Source organism: Bos mutus, chromosome X, assembly GCF_027580195.1.
Source record: "Bos mutus isolate GX-2022 chromosome X, NWIPB_WYAK_1.1, whole genome shotgun sequence".
Taxonomy (NCBI): domain Eukaryota; kingdom Metazoa; phylum Chordata; class Mammalia; order Artiodactyla; family Bovidae; genus Bos; species Bos mutus.
In genome coordinates, this window is record NC_091646.1 from 6,938,864 (window position 1) to 6,953,967 (window position 15,104).

Sequence of the window (15,104 nt, forward strand, 5' to 3'; positions counted from 1 at the left end):
CCCTCTCTGATGCCATTGCCTTTTTCCCTCTTTCCAGCCACAGAGGTTGCCATTAACCTGAACTTGCTGTTTTTGTCCCTATTTATAATGTTTTAATACTTACTTGTCTGAAAACACAGCACCATTTTGTACTTAGCTTTTTGCACACAACATTTTAATTTAAAATCTAACCATTTTGGAAGACTGGTATCAGCTAACACTATGGTGGTAATCATTTTCCAATATATATATCAAATCAATATGTTGCACACCTCAAACTTACACAGTGTTATATGTCAACTATATCTCAATGAAGTCAGAAAAACAATTCTGAAAAGATGAAAGAGATCTCAGGGTCTAATATGTAACATGGTGGTTACGGTTGATGATACTATGTAAATATATAATATTATATAACTGAAATATGCTAAAGGAGTAGAGCTTGAGTGTTCTGATCCAAAAAAAGGGTAAATAATGTAAGGTGATAAATACGTTAATTAACTTAATTATGGGAATCCTTAGACAATGTATATGAAATCATGTTGTATACTTTCAATACATTACAAATGTATTTGCCAATTACAGCTCAATAAACTTGAAAAAATTTTTAAAGTAGATCAATTGAATTGTGTGAATCTTTTCAATCCCAATTCAATCAAATGAACTAAGAATAAAAGTCATTTATGACATCTAGAGAGGGGAAAGGCTACCCACTCCAGTATTCTGGCCTGGGGTCGCAAAGAGAGTTACTTTCATATATGACATCTAAGACTACTAGAAATTTGAACAATTAGATGGACTTTTAATAAAGTTAAGGATTTATATTTACTTAAAAATATCTAACAATTTTGACCACTGTATAGTATTCTATTGTATATTAATCTATTGATCTCATTTTCTAGTTGACAGATATTTAGTTTTGTGCTTTCTCCTATTCAAACAATGAAACAGTCAATTTTTTTTTCTTTTTGGCCATAAATATGGGAGACCTGGGTTTGATCCCTGGGTTGGGAAGATCCCTGAAGGAGGGCATGGCAACCCACTCCAGTATTCATGCCTGGAAAATCTCATGGACAGAGGAGCCTGGTGGGCTGCAGACCATGGGCTCACAAAGAGTTGGACACAACTGAGCAACTAAACATATTAGCACATGTGGGATCTTAGTTCCCTGACAAGGGACAGAACCTGTGACCCCTGCATTGGAAGCAGGATTCTTAACCACTGGACTGCCAGGGAAGTCCCCAACAGTCAAATCATTTATAGTTCTCCTTACATATTTATGTAAGAGTTCCTCTCACGTATCTACCTTTGAATAGCATTACTGGATCATGATGTAGGGAGAATCTTAAACTTTACTACATACTACCAGATATCTCCAAAGTGGTCTTGTACCAGCAATGTATAAGTCTCTATTGCTCCACATCCTTGGCACTATCACACATCTTAAAGTTGTGCTAATCTGCTAGGTGAGAAATTTTTTTAAATTGTTTTTAATTTTTATTTCTCTAATTAATAGTATCAATGCAATTTTTTTTTTTTTTTTTTTGCCTACCATCACACAGTTTGTGGGACCTTAGTTTTCCAGGCAGGGATTGAATCCAGGCCCTCAGCAGTGAAAGCACAGAGTATAACCACTGGACTACCAATTCCTCAATGCAATTTTAAATTGGGATCAATTTATATATAATAAAGTTCACAGAAAATAAAAGTTGGATCACCTCTGTAAATGAATGCAGTCATGTAACCCATACACCTATCAAGATACAGGATATTCCCATGACCCCAGAAAGTACCTTGTATCCCCTTTCCCATTTAGTCTTTCCAACTTCAACAAGTACCACTATGGTGAGTTCTATTAATATAGATTAGTTTTGTCTGCTTTAGAATTTCATATAAGATCTATATAATCGTTAAATGCAAAATACTAGTGGGCTTTAAGAAGACATGACTTATACTATGAGTTATTCATATTCTTCTGTCTTTTTATACCTCAAAGCCCGGGGTTGGGAGGTCTGGGAGGGAGGGATGAAAGAAGATTTTGAGACTTTAATTCCACTTGTTGGGCTCTTTTAGAATGTAAGTCATCATTTTAGAAGACCAAACCATAAAAGTATTCTGTTTAAATGGTCTGTTGAGAACAGGACTTGTAGTTAAAGTACGAAGATAAAAGAGGGAGACTTCTACTTTCCAGTGTAGTCATAGCTCAGGACACAGACAAAGACACAGATGGATCAGCAATATTATTGTCTGCTAAATGTTTCTTCCTTAGTTAGGCTGAGCAAAGAACTCAAATAGGAATGCAAAAAGCATTCCAGTTACACCTTTAAAGATACAGCTACACTGTAAAAAGAAGTCATAGAATTAAAATATAATATTATGCATAAAACATAGTTGTACTCTTAAAATTATAAAATTTCTGAAGCATAAAGTTTTTGTGCATTAATGAAATCCTACAAATCTGAAAGAGAAACCAATTATAACAAATCTTTAAGAATTCCAAAGCAAAATTAAATAGAATATTTCTAGTAAATACATACACTGTTCTTTTGTCTTGTCGGAGTAGTTTAGAAGAAAATTCACTAAGAATATCAAGAAATGCCAAATTTAAAGGTGGATGGCTCTCTCCTTGTGGATTAGGTTCTTTAAAAGCAAATTCTATGCCATCTCTGCAACAAAAACAAAAAAGACAAATATTTAAATAACTACAATAGAAAATTTAATAACCTAGAAAATTTTTCTATATACTTTCACTCCACTACAAAAGATGCTTCCTTTCTCATCTGTTTTATCTGAGGAAGAGGGACAATAAGGAGTCTATAGAGAATGAGCATTTACATTTTATGACACTGTTATTTTGTTTTGGGTGGATTGTTTTGATTTGTTTTTTATTGGGGGTGGGGGTGGGGGCGGGCATGCTGGAGATCTTAGCTGCTCTCACCCTAGCAGTCAAAGTGCTAAACACTGGACTGCCCAGGAACTCTGAACTGTTACTTTCTCTGAAACAAAACAGACACAGAGACACACACAGGCCCTAGCTGGTTCTTTAAAACAAAACAGACACAGACACAGACACTTCCCCTCCCCCACACTGGTCTTCATTACAAATGTGATCTGGCATATCTACATTCTTTCCTCAGTTTTCTTTTCTATAAAAAACAACCCAAATCCTTTCACATAATGATCAGTACATTTTCTGTATATTTCAAGACATAAAGGAGATCAACTATAAAATCAACTTAAAATAATGATTACAGACTATTTGTAATGACTATTTGTATTTGTATGAATCACTAAAGAGTAAAGTTCAAAAATTATACTCAACTCGGGGCCAATTTTACCTGTATTTATTTAACAATAAATACCTCTATTAAGACAACTACCCAACGTTACACATATATGAAGTAAGTACTATATTACTTCTCAGAATAATTACTGTATGTGTGGTCCTTAAGTATTACCTAAAATTCACAACCAAAGTATTAAAAGGCATAAAAAGAAATCTGAGACTTCCAGAGCCAAGTGAAAAGGTGGGAGTAAATTAAAGTTGAGGAAAGCATAGGACCAACTTAAAGAGCAGAATAATTTCTGAAAGGAGACATTTAACACTTTCATGACTAAGTAAGCAATACAAATTTTAAAAAGACACAAAACAGAGAGCTTTAAATGAAACGGAGCTCAAGCCTCTAGATTTTTCCAAAGGCAAGGCTCTTTATCCACAATAAAGACATTAAGGGTATTAATATCCACATACTGGTTATGTCAGAGATCTAAAATATACTCATATATAAAAGTATAATTGATCACTAAATTACATGCCTAAAATAAAATCAGATTTTTTTCCAATTTTGATAAGGCAAAGAAAACATGCAGATAAAATAAAGATTGTGGCTCAAAATAAGAGAAAAGGTAAAGAGAAAATAAAAGAGAACAGAAACTTGAAACAAAGGAATCAAATTCTTCTACCCAGCCATGAGATCATGACAAAACGCTAGAAGAGATTTTATAATACCTAACAAATACATGTTTTCTTCACATAATTCATAAAGATTCTGTATGGCTTTAATTAAAGCAAAGACTTTTCTACAAAAGGTGTTTTAGTCCCAATTCATGTTTTAACACAGACAGCACTGTAACTTGTTCTTAAGAAAGGAGACATATTACAGAAGTGCAAACAAGTAATCAGGCACCAACTGAATTTGGTTATTCTAAACAAAAAAGCAATATACAAAAAACTTGCATGATTAAAACACAGAGAAGCTGAATAAAATTTGGAAATTACTTGTGTAGCATAGCAATGGCCTCTCTAGTTTTCAACTGATCGAGTCCAAAAGTTAAAGCAAAACGCCGAGCAAGTTCTTTAATGCCGCTAAAAGTTGAGGATGACCTATCAAAATTATAGCCATTTTCCTGTATCATTTCATTAAAAAGCTGTTTGGAAAGAAAGAAAGAAAGCATGTTAAAGTTTTTAATAATTATGGATTATTACTGATTTTAAAATATCATATTTTATATTTAACATATACTTGATGTTTATAAATAAGGCATTATACTTCATTCTAAAGCATGAATTTTTTAAAACATGATACAAATGACCAAAATTCCAGCACTTCACATATTCAAACTAGAGGTAATTACTGACATTAGAAACTTCTTAGATTAGTTATGACAGAATTTTTTTCTGTCACAATTAACTGGGTATTATAATAGCATATAAAAATATACATAAAAAGGAAACCAACTAAATTATTAGGCAACTATGTTCTTATTGACATTTAAATAATGGATCAAAAAGTAAGCAAAACAAAATATAATTTTTAAGCTATCAAACTGCCAAGATAGAAGACAATGCATTCCTATAGGAGTTATGGCTACTACTCAAGATAACCAATGGGAGTTTGCATTTTGACTCAGGGAACTCAAACCAGGCTCTGTGACAACATAAAAGGGTGGGAATGGGGTGGGAGGTGAGAGGGAGGTTCAAGAGGAAGGGCTGGCTGATGCATGCTGATGTATGGCAGAAACCAAAACAGTATTGCAATTATCCTTCATTAAAAATAAATAAATTAAAAAAAAAGAATACAGTGCAATGGGCACTGATCTGGGAACATAAACTGAAATAACCTTTCTTTCTATACAGCAATCTGGCAATGTGCAGCAAAAGCTTTAGAATTTTCATGCTCTTTGACTAAGCAATTCTTATTATCAGACTTGATCCAAAAAGAATAATAGTAATATTTGTGTGCAATATATAGGTACAAAAATGTTTGTTTTAGTGCTATTTATAATGGAAAGAATTGTACACTCCCAATACAGGGGGCACAGATTCCATCCCTGTTAGGGGAACTAAGATCCCACATGCCACACAGAGCAGCCAAAAAAGAGCAAAGGGAAGTATTTAATGGCATGAAAGTTTTTAGGATTTATTAATATGAAAAACTAAGGATATTAAGACAGAATGCACATTTTTTATTTTTGTAAAATACGATTTAACACAGGCATTAAAAAGATTTTAGAAAGATGATTAAAAATAAAAACACTGTTAAGTGAAAAAAATTAAAGATAAGGTATATTTTTTCTAGTTTTCCTAAAATACTTTCTATAGCTATTATTTTATAACAAAATAAGTTATTTAAATTCAACCTTTAAAATCTTTTAATAAAGAATATCAAATATGCAAATGAAGCTAAGAACTTTCACACCTATGTTTCTAAAAAGCAAGAAACTTTATCAAATTGAAATGGGTTTGGTTATGATTTACATGCATTTGGTCTCAACAGACCTAAGTATACTAAGCAAATTATTTTTGCCTATTTAAACTTGCCATGCCACTGCCAAAATGAAAATGACTGGTGTATTTTCACCACGATTGATAAGTGCTCATTAAAATTACATGTGCAAATGGGTAAAGAATAAAGTAAAATTCACCTGAAACTTACCAAATCAAGTTAACCACGGCTAACATTTCAGTGATTATTTTTTCCAAATAGACACAGTGAAAGTGAAAGTCACTCAGTCAAGTCTGACTCTTTGTGACTCCATGGACTATACAGTCCATGGAATTCTCCAGGCCAGAATACTGGAGTGGGTAGCCGTTCCCTTCTCCAGGGACACAGAGATAGGCACAATTTTATAGTGATGCTATACTGCAATCTTTTTATTTTATTCTCAAATACGGTAGAGATCTTAAATTAATACCAACTTACACTAATTTTAAGTGCTACCCAATAGCCACTGTGGAGATGTACTACACAATATATTCATCTAATATCCTAATGATGGACATTTGGATTATTTCTAATTTCTTGGTATTATAAATAATTTTGCAATGTACAATCTTGTATATTCATTTTGGCAAATTTATCCTATTACCACTGTAGACCAAAATTCTAAAAGTAGAATTGCTGCCTCAACGACATACACATTATAAATTTTGACATGTACTGGCAAAATGCCTACCAGGAAGGTTGAGCCAATATATACTGCTGACAGAACCTGTTTCTCTCATATCTTAGGCAGCTATAAGTTTTGCCAATCTTGCCAGTCTAGAGGCAAAAAATGATCTCACTTGCTCAATGTTTACTAGTGGGACTGTGTATTTTCCATTTCCACTTTTACGAACTATCTACTGTGCCCTTTTGCCCAGTTTTTGACTGTTACCTTGAAAACCAGTAAGTGCTTATTATGTTAGCGTAACCATGGTACTCATGTCTTACCTGTTGCAAACTGAGAATAAGTGTCTTTGCACACTGAATTTTGTCTATCTGTCTTGTTTTACTCATTGTTTCTTTGATGATATCACCATAGTCGTTATAATACTAGAAAAGAAATTTGAATAAATTAGGGCTTTGTCTCAAAACTATTGGACAATAAGACTAATTTTAGGTTAGGCACATAAACATATTACAAGAATATATTTAGCTAAAATTAGGACTTCAAAGACACGTAAGAATGTTACTGAAACTTTATTATGATCTTTAAGCACAATCTCTAACATCAGTAAATTCAGAAATATCAGACAGTTAAGATCTAATTCACATTGAGTTCTAGAGTTGATTTTAAGGAGGTATAGTGTATAAAAATAATTAAGCATTCAGATTTTCAGAACTATTAGGTTGGTGCAAAAGTAACTGCAGTTTTGCACTTTTGAACTTTGCTGTTTGATATTAGAATACACTTTTAAATAAATGTGGTTGCTATATATCATTTTAATGCACATTTCTCAGTTTGTGTTTTTTTTTTCCCAATGAGTTATTACTTGCCATTTATTTTAGAGTAGGGAAATGATGTTAAGACAAAAAGCAAAGTCAAGTGATTTTCTTATTTGAGTTCAAAATGAGTCATGAAGCAGCGGAGACAACTCACAACAACAATGCATTTGGCCCAGGACTGCAAACGAACATACAGTGCAGTGGTAGTTCAAGAAGTTTTGCAAAAACAAGAGCCTAGAAGATGAGGAGCACAGTGGCCGGCCTTCAGAAGTTGACAACAACCAACTGAGAGCCACCATCGAAGCTGATCCTCTTACAACTACTCAAGAAGCAGCCCAACAACTCAACGTCGACCATTCTATGGTCATTTGGCATTTAAAGCAAACTGGAAAGGTGAAACAGCTCGATAAGTAGGTGCCTCACGAGCTAACTGAAAATCAAAAAAACCATCGTTTTGAAGTGTCTATCGTCTTCTCTTAGAATTCTACACAACAACAACAAACCAATTCTTGATCAGATTGTGACATGCAATGAGAAGTGGATTTATGAGACAAACAGCAACAACCAGCTCAGTGGCTGGACTGACACTCCGAAGCACTTCTGAAAGCCAAACTTGCACCAAAAAAAAGGTCATAGTCACTGTTTGGTGGTGTGTGGCCAGTCTGATCCACTACAGCTTTCTGAATCCTGGCAAAACCATTACATCTGAGAAGTATGCTCAGCAATTGATGAGATGCACTGAAAACTGCACTGCCTGTAACCGGCACTGATCAACAGAAAGGGCCCAATTCTTCTCCATGACAATGCCTTGACCCCACGTCACACAACCAACACTTCAAAAATTCAACACATAAAAAAAAAATTTGAATGAACTGGGCTATGAAGTTTTGCCTCATCCACCATATTTGCCTGACCTCTTGCCAACTGACTACCAAGCATCTCGATTTTTGGCAGGGAAAACGCTTCCACAACCAGCAGGAGGCAGAAAATGCTTTCCAAGAGTTCGTCAAATCCCAAAGCATGGATTTTTATGCTACAGGAATAAACAAACTTATTTCTCATTGGCAAAACTGTGTTGACTCTAATGGCTCCTATTTTGATTAATATATGTTTGAGCCTAGTTATAATGAGTTAAAATTCATGGTCCAAATCCACAATTACTTTTTCACCAACCTAATATTAAGTCAATGAATATTATCATAGTTACTTTCATAACTTATTCATTGCTAACGGCATGTATTTCATGAGCAGTTTCCAAATTTATTAATTTCCATATAGAAACTAACAGTCTGTTAACATTTAAAAGAAAAGTTACTGTGAAGTGAAGTTGCTCAGTCGTGTCCGACTCTTTGCGACCCCATGGACTGTAGCCTGCCAGGCTCCTCCATCCATGAGATTTTCCAGGCAAGAATACTGGAGTGGGTTGCCATTTCCTTCTCCCGGGGATCTTCCCGATCCAGGGATTGAATCCGGGTCTCCTGCATTACAGGCAGACCAGACTCTATTGTCTAAGCCACCAGGGAATCCCCAAAGTTACTGTATGTGGCATTTAAATCACACACTGCACATGATTTTTTTCTTATTTAAGATTTTACATAACTACCAGAGATAACAGGATAACCACGCCCCTACATGACTAACAAAATTGACTTTAATCTAGAATACCTATGTCTAAAAGTTTAAAACTTGCAAAGTGACTTCAAAAACCACCAGTTTAAAAAAAAAATCTAACAAGTTTCATGCCAAATAAGTTTCAAAGTTATTTGAATGCTTCTAATATGTATTATTCTATTCTATTATTTCAAAGTTACTAATACTTCTATCACATAGGAAACTATTCCAAAGAAGAATTAACTGGGTTTTGATAAATGTATTACATATTTTATTCTGTAAAATCAAAGGCTTAAAAATTTTACATTTATAATTAGATTTTACTTGAAAAAGGATTACAGGAAAATGACCATGCCGTATTTAGTCACGTTCTGTTAGTACAATCAGTAATATCCTTTCTACTACTACTTAAAAGTTAAAGAATCTCACATATATTTATGATGCTTGTGAATAACCTACTATGAATCTAAGCAGATTTTCAGGGCTTAAGAAACTTTAACTATCACAGTGCAACAGATAAAGAAAGGCAGGATACAAAAGGTAGTGAGTTACTCAAGGTCACAAGCTGCATAGTAACCAAGTTGAAACTATATTATCTAATTCTCCTAAAACATTTTTTATGTTACATCAAGCAGGGGAGTGACACTATTCTGTTGTTTTAAATTAAATCACAAATGCAATTTCTATTAATGACAGTTAATCTAAGACTAGCTGTTTGCAATATTCCAAACACAAATGAACTCAATAAACCCAAAATGTCCATTGATAGAGTGGAGGTATGAGAAAATGTTACTGAAAATGTTAAATATTTTAAGAGATTTCTTTTACACTACAAAAGTAACTTAACTATTAAAAATTTCAATGGTAACCAAACATAAAAGCAATATAAAAATATCTTGTTATCCACTTTTCAATTTTACCTTCATATACTGCTTGAAGATATCTGCAGCTGTATTCATCTCCACCACAGTATATACAATTAGCTTACAAAATGCTGCAAGTAAATTTCTCCTTTTGTGCAGAGCTTCAATTTTACTGGCTTCATCCTCCTGCTGACCATCTGAGGGAAAAAAGTTTCAAACATTAAGCCATCTGTATAGATATATATAAATAAATAACTATTTTTATTTTGGAGAATGTGAAAAATAAAGAAAAAAAATTAAATAAGAATTATAACCAGTCAATATCGTCATGAATGACCAGCCCATTTATTCCAATAGAAAAAAATTTTTGATGTCAAATCAGAAGGCTGTTTGATGAGCATGGAACAGGAACAAGTGGACTGAGTCAAAGGAACTGATGCTTAGCGAAGTCAGGCTAAGCTTTGCCTAACATAGAAGCATGTCTAACCCATTGATCTACTTCCCTAATAGGATAGTTTGACAATGAGACCTGCATATTCACTATCTGTTGGGTAAGGTTTTTCTTCCCTAGGGGCAGACAACCTTAGAAATTGTCCTATCCCTTCTAAAGATGACCCCACCTCACCTAGAGCCCAACTTCCATTGACAGATACTTCCTTCATACATATTACAGATATTCAGTTAGACTGGCCGAGAAATCATTCTTTTTAAGGGAACTTCACATACTTCTCCTCTGATTAATTATGTGAGATCTTGATATTTAATTATCAAAGGGATAAAATTATTTCCAAATTCATAGTTGAGAAAGCCAGACTACAGCCGCCAAGTACTGCCAAAGGATTTTCAATTTGATCCTGTAAATAAAATTGTGATGATGCCTTTTACATAAAAAGCTATGCAAAGAATTTTCCTCTTGACAAATTTTATAAATGAAATTACTTATATCAAAAATATTGTGTATAAAACAAGAACTCTTTCTAAGAAAGTATTTACTTCACCCTGTCTCTGATAATCCTTGATAACTGCTCATAAATAAAAACCAAATGTTGAGACTAGGAATTTAAGACAGACCATCCAAAAAGTTTCTGTTATGAAAATTGCCTATTCCAGAATGCCAAAGTCATTTTCTTAGAAACCTAAAATGTACTGTTTATTCTCTTTAAAGAGTACATTGAACATACAAGCTAACTTTTTCTTAATGACTCTGTGATTATAAACGGATTTCTATACAATATTGTTCCAATCATTGTTTGGTACTGCTCTCAACAGGGATATAAGACTTACTCCCCCTACAGACTAAGTTACCCTACAGACTAAGTTACTTAGATATTAAGAGGGTTTTTTTTGAGTCCTTTTCAAAGTTTTCTTCACTTCTTATTGAAAATTAGCTACTTTTTTCTCCTGTAGGGATTAAAGAATGTTAGAGAAGTATCTAACACACTGGGCCTTTCATAGATGTCAGTTGCCATTATTGTATGTTGTCAGAGCCTCTAGAAGCATCCCTATTTTACCCTCCCCTTCTAATCTGATGTGGGCTAACAAATCAAATAACCATGGGTCTACAATATCTGGGGTTAGATGGTATGAAAAGCAATGGAAACGATCATATGTTGCTGGTGGGAGGATAAAAGAATAAAACTACTTTGGAGAATAATTTGGCAACATGTGGTACAGTTTAAAATGCACATAGACTATATACTCTAGCACTTCCACTCAGGTATACACAAGCACACCTCAGAGATACTGCAGGTTTGATGAGACCACCATGAAGTGAATACCACACTAAGATGAGTCACCTGAATTTTTTGGTTTCCCAGTTCATATAAAAGTTATGTTTATACTATACTAAGTCTTACTAAGTATGTAATAGCATTATGTCTAAAACATGTATGTACCTTAATTTAAAAACATTTCATTGCTAAAAAATGCTGATCATCATATAAGCTTTCATGTAAACTGCAATAGTAACAACAAAGATCACTAATCACAAATCACCATGATAAATAATGGAAAAATTTGAAATGTGCAAAAATTGCCAAAATATGACATAGAAACATGAAGTGAACAAATGTTGTTGGAAAAATGGCATTCACAGACTTACCTGATGCAAAGTTGTCACAAGCCTTCAATTTGTAAAACTACACATTATCTACGAAAGTGCAATAAAAGGAGGTATGCCTGTACACTAGAAAAGCATCTGCACATGTGCTCAGGAGATAATTATAAGAACATTTTTGCAATATTATTTATAATAGAGGAAAAAATAGAAAAAAACTAGATGTTCATCAATATGAAAATGGATAACATGTGGTTAATTCATATCACACAATATTCAGCAGTCAGGATGAATAAACTATAACCACATGTCCACACTGATAAATTTCAAAAATGATGTTAATTCAAAAAATCAAGATGTAAATTAAATGCTCAACACGATACCATTTATGTGGAAGCTAGCAACAGAAAATAAACTATATATTCTTAAAAGACACATAAACTCCTGGTAAAATAGAAGTAAAATGCAGAGGCACAATAAACACCAAATTCAAGATAGCAGTTATTTCTAGGGAAAAACAATAATGGGATTGGGGAGGGATACAAAAAAGGGCTTCTTTTTTTATCTATGCTTTATTGCTTTAAAAAACAAATCTGAAACAAGGCAAAAATCTAACAAATGCTGGTGGTTGGTCTATATAAATGTGTTATATTTTATTCTTTTCCATAGAACTAGAATATATTTCATTTTTAAAGTGTAAATAGAAAAACACAGGCCAAGGAGGTAAAGCAGAGTATAATTCCAGGAATCTCCAGAAAATTCAGGAGTATTGGCAAGGTTATTCTCATTCCTGTTCCCTACGGTCTAAATGAATTTGAGGTAGTCTGCAACTAACAAAAGGGTCATAGACAAAAACTGATTTTATATCAGTGTTTGGAATATATGTTTATTGATAGAAGTTTTAAAAACTCCAACTCATCTTTTAGGATCCATTGCAGATGTTAGCCTGTTTCAGGGGTGTTTTGACTCTGACAGAACAGTAAGAACTTTCTCTAAATGTCCATAACATTTTGTACATGTCTCTACTACTTATCAAGTTACATAATAATAATTTGCTTTTAGAAATGTCTTTTCTACTTGAATTCTTAAAAGACTACATCTCATTTTTTTAAAAAATTCACAGCATCTTAGTATACTGCCTGCTGACTAATAAATATCAAATTAATGTCAAAAATAAAGTATAACTAAACCAAGAGCTGGAAGTGAACAGTGGAAAATTCTAAGTATATAAACTTTAGTACGTGGATTTTTGATTATCTGTTTTGCCTATTTTGATTTCTCAATCCTGTTCGAGTTAAGTTTGTGATTCTTGAGAACAAAATATTGATGTTATATATCCTTCGGGCTTAATGTCAAATTAAAAACAAACCCAGAAAGAAGTCACCAAATGTTATGTTTTTCCACAATTTCTTGTTCAAGTAAGGCATGGTGGTGGTGGTGGTTTAGTCACCAAGTCATGTCCAACTCTTGCGACCCCACAGACTGTAGCCCACCAGGCTCCTCTGTCCAAGGGATTCTCCAGGTAAGAATACTGGAGTGGGTTGCCATTTCCTTCTCCAGGGGATATTCCCCACCCAGGAAACAAACCCCGATCTCCTGAACCGCAGGCAGATTCTTTACCAACTGAGCTATGACAGAAGCCCAAGTAAGGCATCCGTGTATGCAATCAGAGTACAAAGAGTAACAACGCCGAGGCTCTTCTGACTGTTTACCTGTGACATTCTGTATTGCCCCACACTTTAACGGAAAAACGATGCTATGAAAGTATACAACAAAAATGTCACTTTAACATTTTTTTTCTGCTCTAGTTACTTGAATACTGGCATTACTAATGATTAAGGGGAAAGTGAAGTAAATTTTATTGATTACCTACCTACATGCCCAGGCACTACACTAGTCACTTTGCACAATGTAATTAACTCATACAGTTCTGTAGGTAGCTACAAATTAGAAAAACAAACTCACAACTAGTGAGAAATTATATTTCATTGTCTTTATGTTACAAGGAATGAATACAAAAATGCACTGGAAAATGTACCTGCCTTTCATGTTTAAGAATAAAATATGAAATAGTAGTATAACATTTTACACTGTTGCTAAATTTGATTTATGGTAGATATACAAATTTAACAAAAAGATGGCAATAAAATTACCTGCACTGTTATTGTCATCATCCTGTTCAATGAAGACATGATCCAGAATAAAGCTGAGTAACTCAGACTGCAATGAAGAATCAGGGGTGTAAACTAATGGCTCTAACATGTCACGCCCTCCTGACATAATCTGATGGCTGAAGATCATCAAAATATCACATAGAATAGTGAAGGCCTATTATAAAAAAAAAAGGGGGGGGGATAGCATGCCATAAACCGAAGTTTTTCACAAACTGCCACAAATAACTTACATATTTAACATGGAAATAAAATCCAACTCTCTGCATTTGAAACTCAGTAAAGCAATGGCTATTAAGACTTTCCTAAGACTATAAGAGTGAAATTTTTGCAGCAATAACTACTACTGGTATTTGCACTGTGATCTACTAAATGCAAGGTAATTTCACAAATATTCTTTTTAATTTTCAGTAACTTTTAAGTGATTTGTACAATATGTTAGTATCATCAAAATATGCAGTCAGAAGTCAACTGCATATCTTCTGACTCCAAATCCCACACTAAACCACAATGTCTCATGATATACATTCTCAAATATGAATTAATGTATAAACTTGATACCATTCTTCTCTTCTATGGAAGAAAAACACTTAAGCCAAGAAGATGAATATCTCCTAGAAGATCTCTTAGAAGAGAGATCACAAAATCTTATTGTCAGTATGTATGGTGATTAAGTAGAAAACACATAATAACCAAGTATGGGCCTGCAAACTATTCACCACCAGGCAAAGCAGATCTTAATAATAGCTTTGCCTTTTTTGGAACTAACCACATTTATTTTTTTTCTCTTATGCTTTTGTCTCTTGGTCTCTTCCGCTCATTTTATTACTACAGAAATAATTTATACTGATCAGGTTATTTGAGTTTACAAATTTTTGCAACATACACAGTAAGTATACAAAGTCATAAGCATGGTGACATTACTAATTAGGTGAACTGGCAGGTCTTGTGAGCTAACCAGGACATATCCCTGGAGGCTGTTAGGAAGACTAATAATACACAGGTTATTTAATAACCAAATAGGTAATCTCCAAGTCTTAAAAAACTGATTATATATAAAGGAGATTACACACAATAACCCATAAGGAACTATGTGAAATAAGGAATATTAAGCTGAATTTCTTGGTGGCCTATGAAAATATATCAAGTAATATTTCACGTATTAGGTTTGGATCAGTGTATACTTCATTAAAAGGGCTTCCCAGGTGATGCAGTG

At 33.6% G+C, this 15,104-nt stretch overlaps 1 protein-coding gene across 5 annotated transcripts in view; it reads right to left on the reverse strand.

Moving 5' to 3' along the window:
- Nucleotides 1–15,104, reverse strand: part of STAG2 (STAG2 cohesin complex component) — a 132,466-nt gene that overhangs the window by 18,191 nt on the left and 99,171 nt on the right. For all 5 annotated transcript variants that reach the window (XM_005889311.3, XM_070366351.1, XM_070366350.1 and 2 more), the window contains exons 24-28: nucleotides 13,871–14,045; nucleotides 9,719–9,858; nucleotides 6,693–6,794; nucleotides 4,259–4,407; nucleotides 2,517–2,645 (exon numbers count right to left, since the gene is read on the reverse strand). In XM_005889311.3, coding sequence (XP_005889373.1) covers nucleotides 2,517–2,645; nucleotides 4,259–4,407; nucleotides 6,693–6,794; nucleotides 9,719–9,858; nucleotides 13,871–14,045 — 695 coding nt within the window. The remainder of the gene's footprint in view (nucleotides 1–2,516; nucleotides 2,646–4,258; nucleotides 4,408–6,692; nucleotides 6,795–9,718; nucleotides 9,859–13,870; nucleotides 14,046–15,104) is intronic.